Source organism: Alosa sapidissima, chromosome 8 (genome assembly GCF_018492685.1).
Source record: "Alosa sapidissima isolate fAloSap1 chromosome 8, fAloSap1.pri, whole genome shotgun sequence".
NCBI classification, from domain to species: domain Eukaryota; kingdom Metazoa; phylum Chordata; class Actinopteri; order Clupeiformes; family Clupeidae; genus Alosa; species Alosa sapidissima.
In genome coordinates, this window is record NC_055964.1 from 26,664,263 (window position 1) to 26,675,902 (window position 11,640).

An 11,640-nucleotide genomic window follows, 5' to 3' on the forward strand; every position below is an offset into this window, starting at 1 on the left:
GCTCAAGAGAGGGTTCTATTTTAGTGTGTGGTAGTGGTGGTGGAATGCACAGTTGCTCCTATCAAGGGTTTAGAGCTAAGGACAGGATTGGCCAGGGAGACACAAGAAGTGCTTCATTCTTCATTCATTCATTCATTCATTCACTCGCTCACTTTGCCGGGGTTCTCTGTCCAGAATCTAAGATTGGACCACAGGAGAGATCATGGACAACGTGGAGGTGTTTAACCCACCTGGGAAGGGCCGGGGCCTTAGGGCTGTACGGGAACTATGGGCCGGAGACGTGCTCTTCATAGAGCCCAGCTTTGCAGCCGTCGTGTTTGACAGGTATGACAAAGGCCAGGCTCCATAGAGACACATGGCATGTTGGCATTTTGGCTTGGACTGTGTGAGATCAAGTGAAGTACAGAAAAGGAAAACACTCTCATATCATGTCCTAAAGGACCTTAATGGAAGAATTGACAAGACGGTACAAAGTTAGTCAACAAATTACTACAATGGTCAGGATCCTACTTCTCGAATGTTACATAGTGCAATATCAAGTGTTCTGGGCACACATTGGTAATGTCAGAGACTTCATTCTTCGTATTACAAGTCAGTGTAGCATCAGAATGAGTTTGAAGGCATTATTGTAAGGTGAAAGTACTGCATTGTGTTGCTTTAATGTGGAGCTGAATTGACTCTTTTTAATAGATCCTGAGCTGAGTATTAGAACAAGCACCATCTTCACTTACTTTCCTCAGTTGTCTTTCACAAGAAGTGGGACATTTTGTTTTGCATTGTTCGGTTTCATTTTGACATTGGGTTTGGAACTGACGTTGTCCTTGCTTGCTGTATCATCTGAACACTTGGCTTTCACCATTCATTGCTAATATAGTGAGAGATAGCTGATCTGGTAAAGTGTGAGAGAGGATATGGTGTTAATGCCTCTCTGGACCACATCAGATCAGTTTAGACTTACCCCTAACATAGGTGACCACTAGTTACATGGGTGAAATGGACAGTGCAACCCACTCTGAAATGTAACATGATCTAAAGGTACCACAGCAATTCAACTGGGTTCATGACTTGGGATCATTTTAGTCTGAGTAAATCAAGTTTTCCAACACATTTTGGACAGCTCTGCGTTAGTTGTTCTTGCATTTGTTCCAGTATTAAAATGGTCTTGACACTGGGCCCAGCAAACTCAAGCAATTGAATAACTCTTCCCACAACACTGTTCATTTCCTGTGTCTGGTATTTGCAAGATGCAGCTCATTCAGCTCATGTGATCTTTCATTACTAGGCAAGTGTTCCATGTTGTGTTTCTATGGAATACAGTAGAACTCCACATGGTATACTGTAGTAGCATGGCCCAACCTGCTTTGTTGGAGTGGACGTGATGTCTACTGTGCCATAAATACAACATGGCATCATGCATGTGATGTAATAGAGTATAATACATACCTGGCTTTGAAAGCAATGGAAAGATATAAACACGGAGAGCCAGATGAGATGCCAGAGATTGGTGATCAGATTTAGAGTCAGTGGAAGAAGCCTTAGATAGGAGTGTGTTGCTTGTGTGTCTTAAACACTCTTGAGGACATTAGAGTTTCCCAAGAAAATAAGACTTTGGACAAACACAACAAACGCATACTCAATTTCATAAGTTATATCTTTGAGTACAGGTGATGTGACAAGATATTTGCAGTAACAGAGAAAGCTCACCCAAAGAAGTGCATGTCAGTGCTCTATACGTCTGTGTGCTCTGAGTGTCTCAGATGAGATACAGTGAAAAATATGTCACTGTGTGCAGAAGTTATACTTTGGATTAAAATGAAGCTTTAAGTTTACTGCAGTACATGCCTGCAGCATATGCATATTTGATATTACGATATGACATCATAATTACTCCATTACTACTGTACATGCCTGCAGTACATATTTGATATTAAGATATGACATCATAATTACTCCATTACTACTGTACATGCCTGCAGTACATATTTGATATTACGATATGACATCATAATTACTCCATTGCTCCATTACTACTGTACTACTATAACTTGCATTGTCTTTATCCTGTTTGTCCCTGACGGCTACATGTGTTCTATTTGTCTTTGTCGTCACCCAGTATGGCAGCAAACGTGTGTCACAGCTGCTTCCGTCGGCAACAGAAGCTGCATCGGTGCGGCTCGTGTAAGTTTGCTCAGTACTGTGACCGCACCTGTCAGAGAGCAGGCTGGGATGAGCATAAGCTGGAGTGTCCCGCCATCAAGGCCTACGACAAGGTGCCCAACGAGAGCGTGCGGTAAGGGCAGAGGCCTGACCGCAGGCTTCAACACACAGAGCAAAAGACAAGTTTCCATCGGGTGTTTACAAATTCAGATACTGAAACTGACATTGAGATAGATTGGATCATTTTTTCATGAACAATGTAATGTGCTCTTAGTAATCATGCTGTAAGTGAACAACATTTATTTTTTCCTTTCTTTTGATAATCAGGATTAGAGTCTAAGTTTGCAAAAAGTAAAAAAGTGACGATGCATTAAGGTGCAAAAATCACTGCTCCTATTCAATATGCATAGCACAAAATATCTTTTATTTAGTTCAAATATTAAAGATTGAGGATCATATTGTACATTGTTGTGCATCAGACTCGCTGCCCGTATCTTCTGGAGGCTGGATAAGGAGGGAAGCATCGTGTCTGACCATCAGCTGACCACCATAGATGACCTGGAGGACCACGTCGAAGACTTGCCTGAGGACGACCTCAAGCAGCTCAAGATTGATATCCACAACTTCCTGGACTATTGGCCACGCAACAGCAAACCACATAACGTGGACAGCATCTCCCACATTCTTGGAGTGGTAAGACTTTAATCACCTGTCCTGTCTCTCTTTCCCACACTATAAATGAATAATAACATATAAAAACTATAGATGAATATCGTTTATTTGATCAAACACATTTGTGTATCAAAAACACAAAGAGAAATCAGATTGTGCCCATATTGACCATTTCTTTTACTGAAATAAATAATAATACACATCTGTCCTGTGTTACATTAATTCTTATTTTTATTTGCCAAGATAAACTGCAATGGCTTCACCATCAGTGACCAGCGGGGGTTGCAAGCAGTAGGGGTCGGCATCTTCCCCAACCTGTGCCTGGTCAATCACGACTGCTGGCCAAACTGCACGGTTATCCTCAACAATGGCAAGTGAGTACTACCCTTCACTGGGAACTTAATTGTGTCTGGCATTCCAAGGATGCACGCAGATAGTTGGGGTGGTACTGTACTTCCGAGGGGGGACTGGCTGGTGATGACCATTAGCGGTAACTGGTGATGACAATTAGCATTAACTTTAAAGGAAACAGAAAACTTACTGCGGAAAGTCATTTGAGTTGACCTGGACAGTAGAAAATGGAAAAAGATTGTTATAATGGTTAATATAAACATAAACAGAATTAACAGATTATATTAGTTAAGGTAAAGCTGTCAGCTGTCAGCCAGCAGCTGTCATATAAATGGCCCATGCTGACTGTCATTATATTATGTAAGACTGAGGACGCCATCTCCTCTGATAAGCCTATGATGTTTTAGCCCACTTATCATCAAAATAGTGCCATACTATGAATGTTTCAGAGGATTTATGACATAATCTCTGCTTCACAGCTGACCAGATGAAAAAAATATCTGTTTCATTTTTTTTTCATGATCACTGGTTAGTTCAGCTGTTATTCTGCTAGTGGAGGATTATTGCGTCATTCCAAATAAAGTGATGAAAATACGACCTTTCTGTGGTCCAGGGCACATGATTATAAAAACAACCATTGCAAAGAAAGTCAGTTGTGGCAAAGTCATCACAAACTATAACAACCAGGTCGACAAAAAAGGAGGAGGGTCTGTCTTCGCTCTTTAACGCATTAAAAGACATTGTGTATCCCCACGTTGCAAAGAGTGCGGATTCTCACAGCATGGTGGTGTCCCTCAGTCAGAGTTGTTGGGTGTGGGGGGTGAGGAGGAGTGGAGAGGGTGTTGGCACAGCCACAGCTGAGGGAGACAAACTGGTGTGTTTCTACTGCATAAAGAAAAAAAACAATTGTTGTTTTGTTTTTCAGTCAGTCGGCTGTGAACAAAATGTATCACTCCTACAGGAGGTGGGTCAGTCTAGAGCAAACAGTCCTTTTCCTCACATGGAGCACTCCCTGTAAACTCTTTCCATTTGTCTCCGTCTCCGTCACTCATCTTTCTACCATCCCTCTCTCACAATCAACTACCCAAGCACAATTAACCCACTACTCGCTCAGGAGGACCCTTTCACCACAGATACACGTCACGTCCATTCCATTACACTGGTATTTCCCAGGTGATTCCATTGGACACTCCTGCAGTTCCCAATTCTGTGCAACTCATCCCACTGCTCTGATTCAACCAATCACAGATTTCCTTAGTCCACTGATTGGTTGACAGAAATAAAAAAGGATGTAGCCAATAACCCAATACAAGTGCGGAACTGAGAAAGTGCTGTATGGTAGTGCTGTGATGGAACAGTCTGGGTCTCAGTTGGTTAATGCCTGCGGGTGGTTGGTAAGTTGACTCTCTCTCTGTCATAAACGCTCATCAAGTTCTTCACCTCTAATCCCCTCATGTGACTCCATGGATTTTGCCACTTTTGGTTTTCATACTGTCCCATTTTTGACAGAATGCAGCGTGTGGCAAAATGTTGCATGTTCATCTCAGTGCCTTATGGCAGTTTGAATAAAAAAGGCCTGTAGCCTATCGACTGTCCTTCTCTCCTCTTCTCTTCCTCTGTCTTTCTTGCCCAATGGCTCCACTTCATCACACGTGTGTATGGTGTTCCTGGCAAGATGGGTGTGAAATATACAGTATGGTCAAAATGAAGGCCAAAAGCATTGTGCTATTTACCCCACAGGTGTTAGGTGTTGACTTTTAGTCCTTTTTCCTTTTAATCCTTTTTTTTTAACCCGTTCTTAAAAGCCAAATCAATTGACTGTCTTTTTCAAAGAGCTCTCTCACTGCTACTCCTTCAGTTTCACTGTAAAACATCCAGAGCGATGCTCATCAAAATGAATCATGACATGTTTGAATGCACTGAAATTAAATCAATGAGTTGTGTGATAGCTTTGGGTGCTATCTAGGACAATTCTGCTTATGGCAAACCAGTCAAATGTGAGTGCTTCAGCCTGATAATCTATGATAAGGAGGTGGACATTATCCATTTTTATTTTGACAAGTTTTTACTTTCTTTAATGATGTGTTCTTAAAGTAGCATAATTGTTTACAAAATCCTTATGTCTAGTATTATTAACATCACACAGCATGTTCACACTGTAAGTTGAATCACAGAAAACTAAAAACTAAAAAATAGACTAATCACACCAATATCTGCTTGTTGAGAATTCTGGTTGCTGACAGTTGAATGCAGTAATACCCATATAATTATAGGGGTTCAGTTCAGAGGAATGAATTACTATCTAATTCATTGATTTGTAAGGCGTCATGGCTTTTCATGTTGGATCTAGAGATGAGGAATGAGTCTTATTCTCTATAAGAGTCTTATTCTTTATCCGTCATCTAACACCTGAACTGAGGTCAGACACCCAAACCAGTCCGCCCTGTCTTCTCTTGCAGTGTTCATACCGAGTTCTGTTTTTGTGCGTAGAGTGGAGCTGAGGGCTCTGGGCAACATTAAAGCGGGAGATGAGATCACCATCTCCTACGTGGACTACCTGCACCTGTCTCACGAGCGCAAAAAGCTGCTCAAGGACCAGTACTTCTTTGACTGCACGTGTGAGCATTGCACCAACCGCACTGGAGATGACCTCAAGATGGCAGGCAAGGTGGTGGATGATGTCAAGGTGAGATTGAGCTTCATGTGTAGATACCTTTAATATCATTTGCAAAAATACTACAGAATTTTGGCAGAAGGGTAGTGATTTTTGCTCATTCCTGGGAATTTGTTTTGAGTTAAGTTTTACACTGTTTATGTGCATATGGAAAAGCACACGCACACACACACACACACACACACAGAGACACAGACACACACACACAGAAGCCTGGGACCCAAGTGACTGGTGGAGCTGTAGGAGAGCATGAGGTGAATCAGGAGAGCGTGCTGTCAGCACTCTTATCTGCTGCACTTGAGGTCAGCGCTGGAGTCTTTGTGCGGGGCTAATTTTAGCAGAGGGACACACTTGCTCCAGGGAAAAGCTGATTCTTCTGATGATGGAGGAATCCCAGGCTTTTGTGTGTGTGTGTGTGTGTGTGTGTGTGTGTGTGTGTGTGTGTGTGTGTGTGTGTGTGTGATGAAAAGGGAACATAAGATAGTAGCCATCTGAGGACAATATTTTCTGTCAGCAAACACATACAATGGTACAAATACCTCAGCCAAGGACGAGTAACTGTTCCGCATACTGCTGAGAAGAGACAAATGTGTAAACCTGTGAGAGGATGCAGTGATAGGTCTGAGAAACACTGCAGCATTTATCACACAGTCACTGGGCTTGTGCATTCTGACAGCGTTGCTGCTGTTATTTTTAGTCCCGTCAGAGTCTTCTGAGAACACCTAAAGCAGAAGGTGCTGTAGTGGCTTGTTTTAGAAGTAATGATAGAAGATAGTGTGGACTAAAATAGCAAACACGGATACATTTAGTGTGCACAAACACACACAACGTTTGCACATGTGGTGATTACTGTAACTAAGATTGAAAGACAGTTATGCTTTACAAATGTGACATGAAGACAGACATAATTATGCAAAGTGTATTCTGAAATGGCGCAGAGTTATCCAGTATACTGCTTAATGTGGGCAGCCGCGGCCTAATAGTTAGCGCTTCGGACTTGTAACCGGAGGGTTGCCGGTTCGAACCCCGACCAGTAGGAGAGGCACCTACTGTAACCCCTCACTGCTCCCTGAGTGCCGCTGTCGTAGCCGGGATTAGTGTGTGCTTCACCACTAGACCAAATTTCCCTCACGAGAACAAAAGACTATAAATACTTACTGTATCAGTCTGGTACTGGACCCGAGGTTCTTCTGCTTCTGGTCTCATTATCTGACACAGGTTAGGACTGATTAGACTGGTAGAGCGGTAACCTTGTCTGACTCCAGTCTGCCTGGGTTTTTCACTGCTCTTTGCCTCCCAACGGTGTCATTTGGTTTGATCAGACATCACAGTAGCATGGGGTCTGAGAGTAAATATGATGTGTACAATATGACACCTATGTATAGATGGCGAGGCAGTATTTTGCAGTGATAATTGTCTGATGGTGTGATGTAGGCTGATGTTGGTGTGACTGTGAACTGATCTGTCAGCCATGCTGTGCTGTACCTTTCCCCGGGCGTCGGATTAAGGGCTGCCCACTGCTCCGGGTGTGTGTGTGTGCTCCTAGTGAGCTCACTGCTCCGGGTGTGTGTGTGTGCTCCTAGTGAGCTCACTGCTCCAGTGAGCTCACTGCTCTGGGTGTGTGTGTGTGCTCCTAGTGAGCCCACTGCTCCGGGTGTGTGTGTGTGCTCCTAGTGAGCTCACTGCTCTGGGTGTGTGTGTGTGCTCCTAGTGAGCTCACTGCTCCGGGTGTGTGTGTGTGCTCCTAGTGAGCTCACTGCTCTGGGTGTGTGTGTATGAATGTGTGTACACTTCTGTACCCCCCCTATGGGTAAAATGCAGAGAACAAAATTCCAGTAGGAACTTCCTTGACAGCTTAACTTGACAACTTAACTTACTGGGCTGTATGCGCAGGTGCCTGATGAGCAGGTGAAGGAGATGACAGAGTACAGCTTTGAAATGCTAAGGAAGATGGAGAAGGCTCGCTTGGATGGCAAATACCATGAGGTACCACTGCACTTTATGGCAGTTTCACAGTAGGGCGCACATAAGCAGCTAGATGTTTTGCCTCACTTCCAAGGACATCACAGAATATGTCCATCTCAGTCCCTTTGGCAACTCTGGTACTCTGTGAACTGCAGTAAAAATATAAAAGGCAATAATCAGGTGAGGTCACATTCAGTATTAGTTATTCAGTGTTACTGTACATCAAATTAGCATACAACTGAACTAAAGTAATGTTGACTACATGTGTTGTGTTTCATATACTTAAGTATACTTTTTCCAAAGATAGTTGCTCATGAAATGTAACAAAAAATAATGGATGTGGTTGGATTAAAATGAATCCACTTAAAGTTGACCAGAAGTGCTGCTTTTTGTGTTCTGTCTACCCAACCCCAACCCTACCTCTGTTGTCCGCTGGTCAGGTGGTAAAAATCTGCCGCGAGTGTTTGGAGAAGATAGACCCAGTGCTGGCCGATACACACATTTACCAGCTGCGGCTGTGGAGCACTATCAGTGAGGTGCTGTCCTACCTGCAGTACTTCGATGAGGCCGCCACCTACGCTCGCAAAATGGTGGAGGGATACCAGTGAGTGTCTCACCTTCCACAGTGGCACAGACTCACCGGGCTCATTCGGCTTGCCTTCAGTTCAGCTCCATTTGTCCATCCTGTCATACATTTGCATGACTATATTCTAATCTACAGATTCAAAGAAAATAAAAAAATAAAAATTAAAACAAAACTCTTTGGTAACACTTTACTTGACTTGACATAAGAGGGACATGACACTGTCATGACACACAAATCCACATAAATCTTACCCTAATCCTAAACGTAACCCTAACAGACTCTATCCCTAACCCTAACCTTAAACCTAATCCTAAATTGTTATGACAAAAACCAAATGTCACTTAATAACAGAAGCGTTATGTCATAAACGTTTATGACCTGTTTATGACATGTTCATGACAGTGTCATGTCACTCTTATGTCAATACTGTCAAGTAAAGTGTAACCGACTCTTTAGTTCTTTGACTTTAACTGTAATGCTATATCCTATGAGGCTGTGCAAAATGACTTCCTTAGGTGAGTCTTTATTTTCTCCACAGGAAGGTGTACCACCCAAACCATGCATCCCTGGGCATGGCCACCATGAGAGCAGGGGTCACCCACTGGCAGGCAGGGCTCATTGAGGTCGGCCATGGCATGATCTGCAAGGCCTACTCCATCCTGATGATCACACATGGCTCCATACACCCCATCACCAAAGACCTGGAGGTACGCTTCAGCCATAGAAAAACATAGCACTTGCTTGATGCCTTTGTATCTTAATTTGTCCCTGAGCTCTACGCATTGTCGTGGTATGTTGTTCCAAAGACATCTGGTTGGAAATGTAGTGAGTTTTGGGTGAGTAACTTGACGTTCTGTCTGTGTTGCTGCTGTAGGCTATGCGGCAGCAGACGGAGATGGAGCTCCGGATGTTCAAGCAGAATGAGTTCATCTACCACCAGATGCGTGAGGCCGCGCTCAAGAACCAGCCCATGAGCATGCAGTCAGAACCGATGGTGGAGGGCATCAAGAACCTGTTCCGCAGGAAATGAGAACACCTGTCCACCCACCGATTCACCACACACACACACACACACACACACACACACACACACACACACACACACACACACACATGTTCAAACACACAGGACAGACCAATTAACCATAGTGTGGACAGAGCTATCCCCATCTCTGCTATAGCTGTGGTCCCCTTAATGAGGAGGCCGGTGGGGAGAAGAGCCCCACCTGACCAGAGAGCTCCAGACGTGGGGCGCAGCACTTGGGCAGCTCTCCTGACCCGTTCCCATGGAACGTCCTCCATCACCTGGACAATCCATGAGGGTCTTAATGATTCACAGTGTCACATATAGAGAAACACAGGCTCTGTCACTGGAGTGTAAGTCATGGACTTCTTTTGATGTCTCCTGTTAGCATTTAGAGCAGCTACATTATTCATTACGATATAGTTTTTTGACATTTAAATTTGCTCTTTAAATGTAGATGTTCCTATTTTCTATATGTCAGGTTTGGAATAGTAACTTTGTTCACTGCAGACACATCCATCAAACTATTTCACATATTTGACATTTCACAGTCACAGATTTGTAGTGATTTTTTTTTTAAATTTATTTACAACTAATAAAATCTCCAAACAAACTGCATGGACCTCAGCTTTTGACACGTTTGCTTATCCTCTTGTATGATATTCTACCCACTGTCAGGATCTGAAACAGCACAATACTGTCACTCAGTGGCTAGATACAAGTATGCAATTCAGCACTAAGATGGTTCAAAACACACAAGGAAATTACCCAATAATCACTGGCATAGAAATGTTTAGTAAAGGCACTATTGATACAATCTGAGATGACTGATGATCTAGTAAATGAGTAAGTGAATTTATACTCACATTTACAATAGCGTCATCATCAACTTTCTCTGTGATGGACTGGATGCCTTGGAAAGTCACTTTCAGTTGATTGCGCTCCATAACGATGGTAGCCTGCATGGCAGAAATAGAAACAGGGGAAATGTAGATTGAAGATTTACAATATTATCCCTCTGAGTTTGTGACTTGCAAGCACACACCTCCAGCACATAGGTGCTGGAGTCAATAAGTCACCATGGAATGTTTACAGAGATCTGCACACTGTTGTGTACTCTACAAAACATTATGTTTTAGCCAGTGGAACACACGCACACACACACACACACACACACACACACACACACACACACACACACACACACACACACACACACGTCACCTCTGTCATTTTACATGACTGCATAGGTGTGAACGAACTCACACCCACACACAAAATGCATGAGCCCAAAATGTATGGGTTTTGGCAAGATGTAAATCAGTGCAGTAAACGGGGCCGCTCAAGTTTGGAAAACCGCGCCAGCAAACAGCAGTCCTATAATTACAGTAATAGCAGAAGATGCCATCCCTTTAGACTGCTGGTTTGAGGGCATATGATGTAAAACAGGTTCCTCCCAAGATCTGTCCTGTTTAGAGATATACCTTGACCTTTTGGTCACATGGTCATGAATCTCGCTCTCCTGGCCAGCAGTGAATGAGTTCACAAGGACCTGAGAGCCAGTGGTCACTTTCTCTGTGAAGTGGTCTCCATTCTTTTGTGTCACTGAGTGTCCATCTCAGCGACACTCTTGATGTCTTTGCCCTTCTCGATTAGGTCATCTGGGAACCCTAAAATCATTCACAGATCAGGTCTAGTAAATAATCACAAGGTGAGCCCATGGCAGGAGGAAGAAGGGACACATATTATACTTTTTAATGACTAACAGCCTTATAATTATATTCTTATCATTAACAAAAGTTTATTTCAAGATACAATTCACAAAACACTATTCAGTTGGTTTTGAAATCTCAGGAGAATTGCTAGAAGTTAACAACAGAAATTAAGAGGCAAAAATAGTTACCAAAAATTACAAAAAAACAAAAAAGAATGTGTTATTAATATTCCCACTTACCATTTGATCTCATGAAAGGGACAAAGTTCTCATGGGATTCCAACTGATACATCCCAGTAAAAGACATAGTGAGATGGAACTGTTGCACAGACAGATAAATCACAGACTGATGGGATAAACTTTTATCTAGATATATATCTGGGCAGGGAAAAAACCCAGAGAATATACTCAACAGCTAGCAAAATACCATGTTTACAAGATTGCTATAGGGCTGCACAACTCAGGACACTGCAGTGCAAACACAGTTATAAGCCAAG

At 42.9% G+C, this 11,640-nt stretch overlaps 1 protein-coding gene and 2 long non-coding RNA genes across 6 annotated transcripts; 1 reads left to right on the top strand and 2 right to left on the bottom strand.

Moving 5' to 3' along the window:
• The first annotated feature begins 40 nt into the window (after positions 1–40).
• Positions 41–10,051, top strand: smyd1b (SET and MYND domain containing 1b). 4 transcript variants are annotated; one of them, XM_042101919.1, is made up of 11 exons: positions 41–324; positions 2,114–2,290; positions 2,637–2,850; positions 3,073–3,203; positions 4,106–4,144; positions 5,671–5,866; positions 7,748–7,840; positions 8,260–8,423; positions 8,944–9,112; positions 9,280–9,483; positions 9,520–10,051. In XM_042101919.1, the coding sequence occupies exons 1-10, from the start codon at positions 203–205 to the stop codon at positions 9,433–9,435; spliced, it is 1,461 nt and encodes a 486-aa protein (XP_041957853.1). In that variant the 5' UTR covers positions 41–202; the 3' UTR covers positions 9,436–9,483; positions 9,520–10,051. The 4 variants fall into 4 exon arrangements, with proteins under 4 accessions (XP_041957853.1, XP_041957854.1, XP_041957852.1 ...); XM_042101920.1 differs by having other exon boundaries at positions 9,280–9,461; positions 9,498–10,051; XM_042101918.1 differs by having other exon boundaries at positions 9,280–10,051.
• Positions 588–1,812, bottom strand: LOC121715893. The gene is made up of 3 exons (XR_006033702.1): positions 1,705–1,812; positions 1,444–1,606; positions 588–889 (listed from the first exon to the last, which is right to left on the bottom strand). It is a non-coding gene; the product is annotated as an uncharacterized LOC121715893 (long non-coding RNA).
• LOC121715892 lies at positions 3,197–8,714 on the bottom strand. The gene is made up of 5 exons (XR_006033701.1): positions 8,657–8,714; positions 8,240–8,534; positions 7,732–7,968; positions 7,013–7,196; positions 3,197–4,847 (listed from the first exon to the last, which is right to left on the bottom strand). It is a non-coding gene; the product is annotated as an uncharacterized LOC121715892 (long non-coding RNA).
• Positions 10,052–11,640: the final 1,589 nt, after the last annotated feature.

What these genes read in the sequence shown, in the direction of transcription:
- smyd1b (XM_042101918.1), top strand. Translation starts at nt 203, where the DNA reads ATGGACAACGTGGAGGTGTTTAACCCACCTGGGAAGGGCCGGGGCCTT. An exon ending in GCAGCCGTCGTGTTTGACAG is followed by an intron (nt 325 to 2,113) that starts GTATGACAAAGG and finishes GTCGTCACCCAG; the next exon opens with TATGGCAGCAAACGTGTGTC. An exon ending in AAAATGGTGGAGGGATACCA is followed by an intron (nt 8,424 to 8,943) that starts GTGAGTGTCTCA and finishes TTTTCTCCACAG; the next exon opens with GAAGGTGTACCACCCAAACC.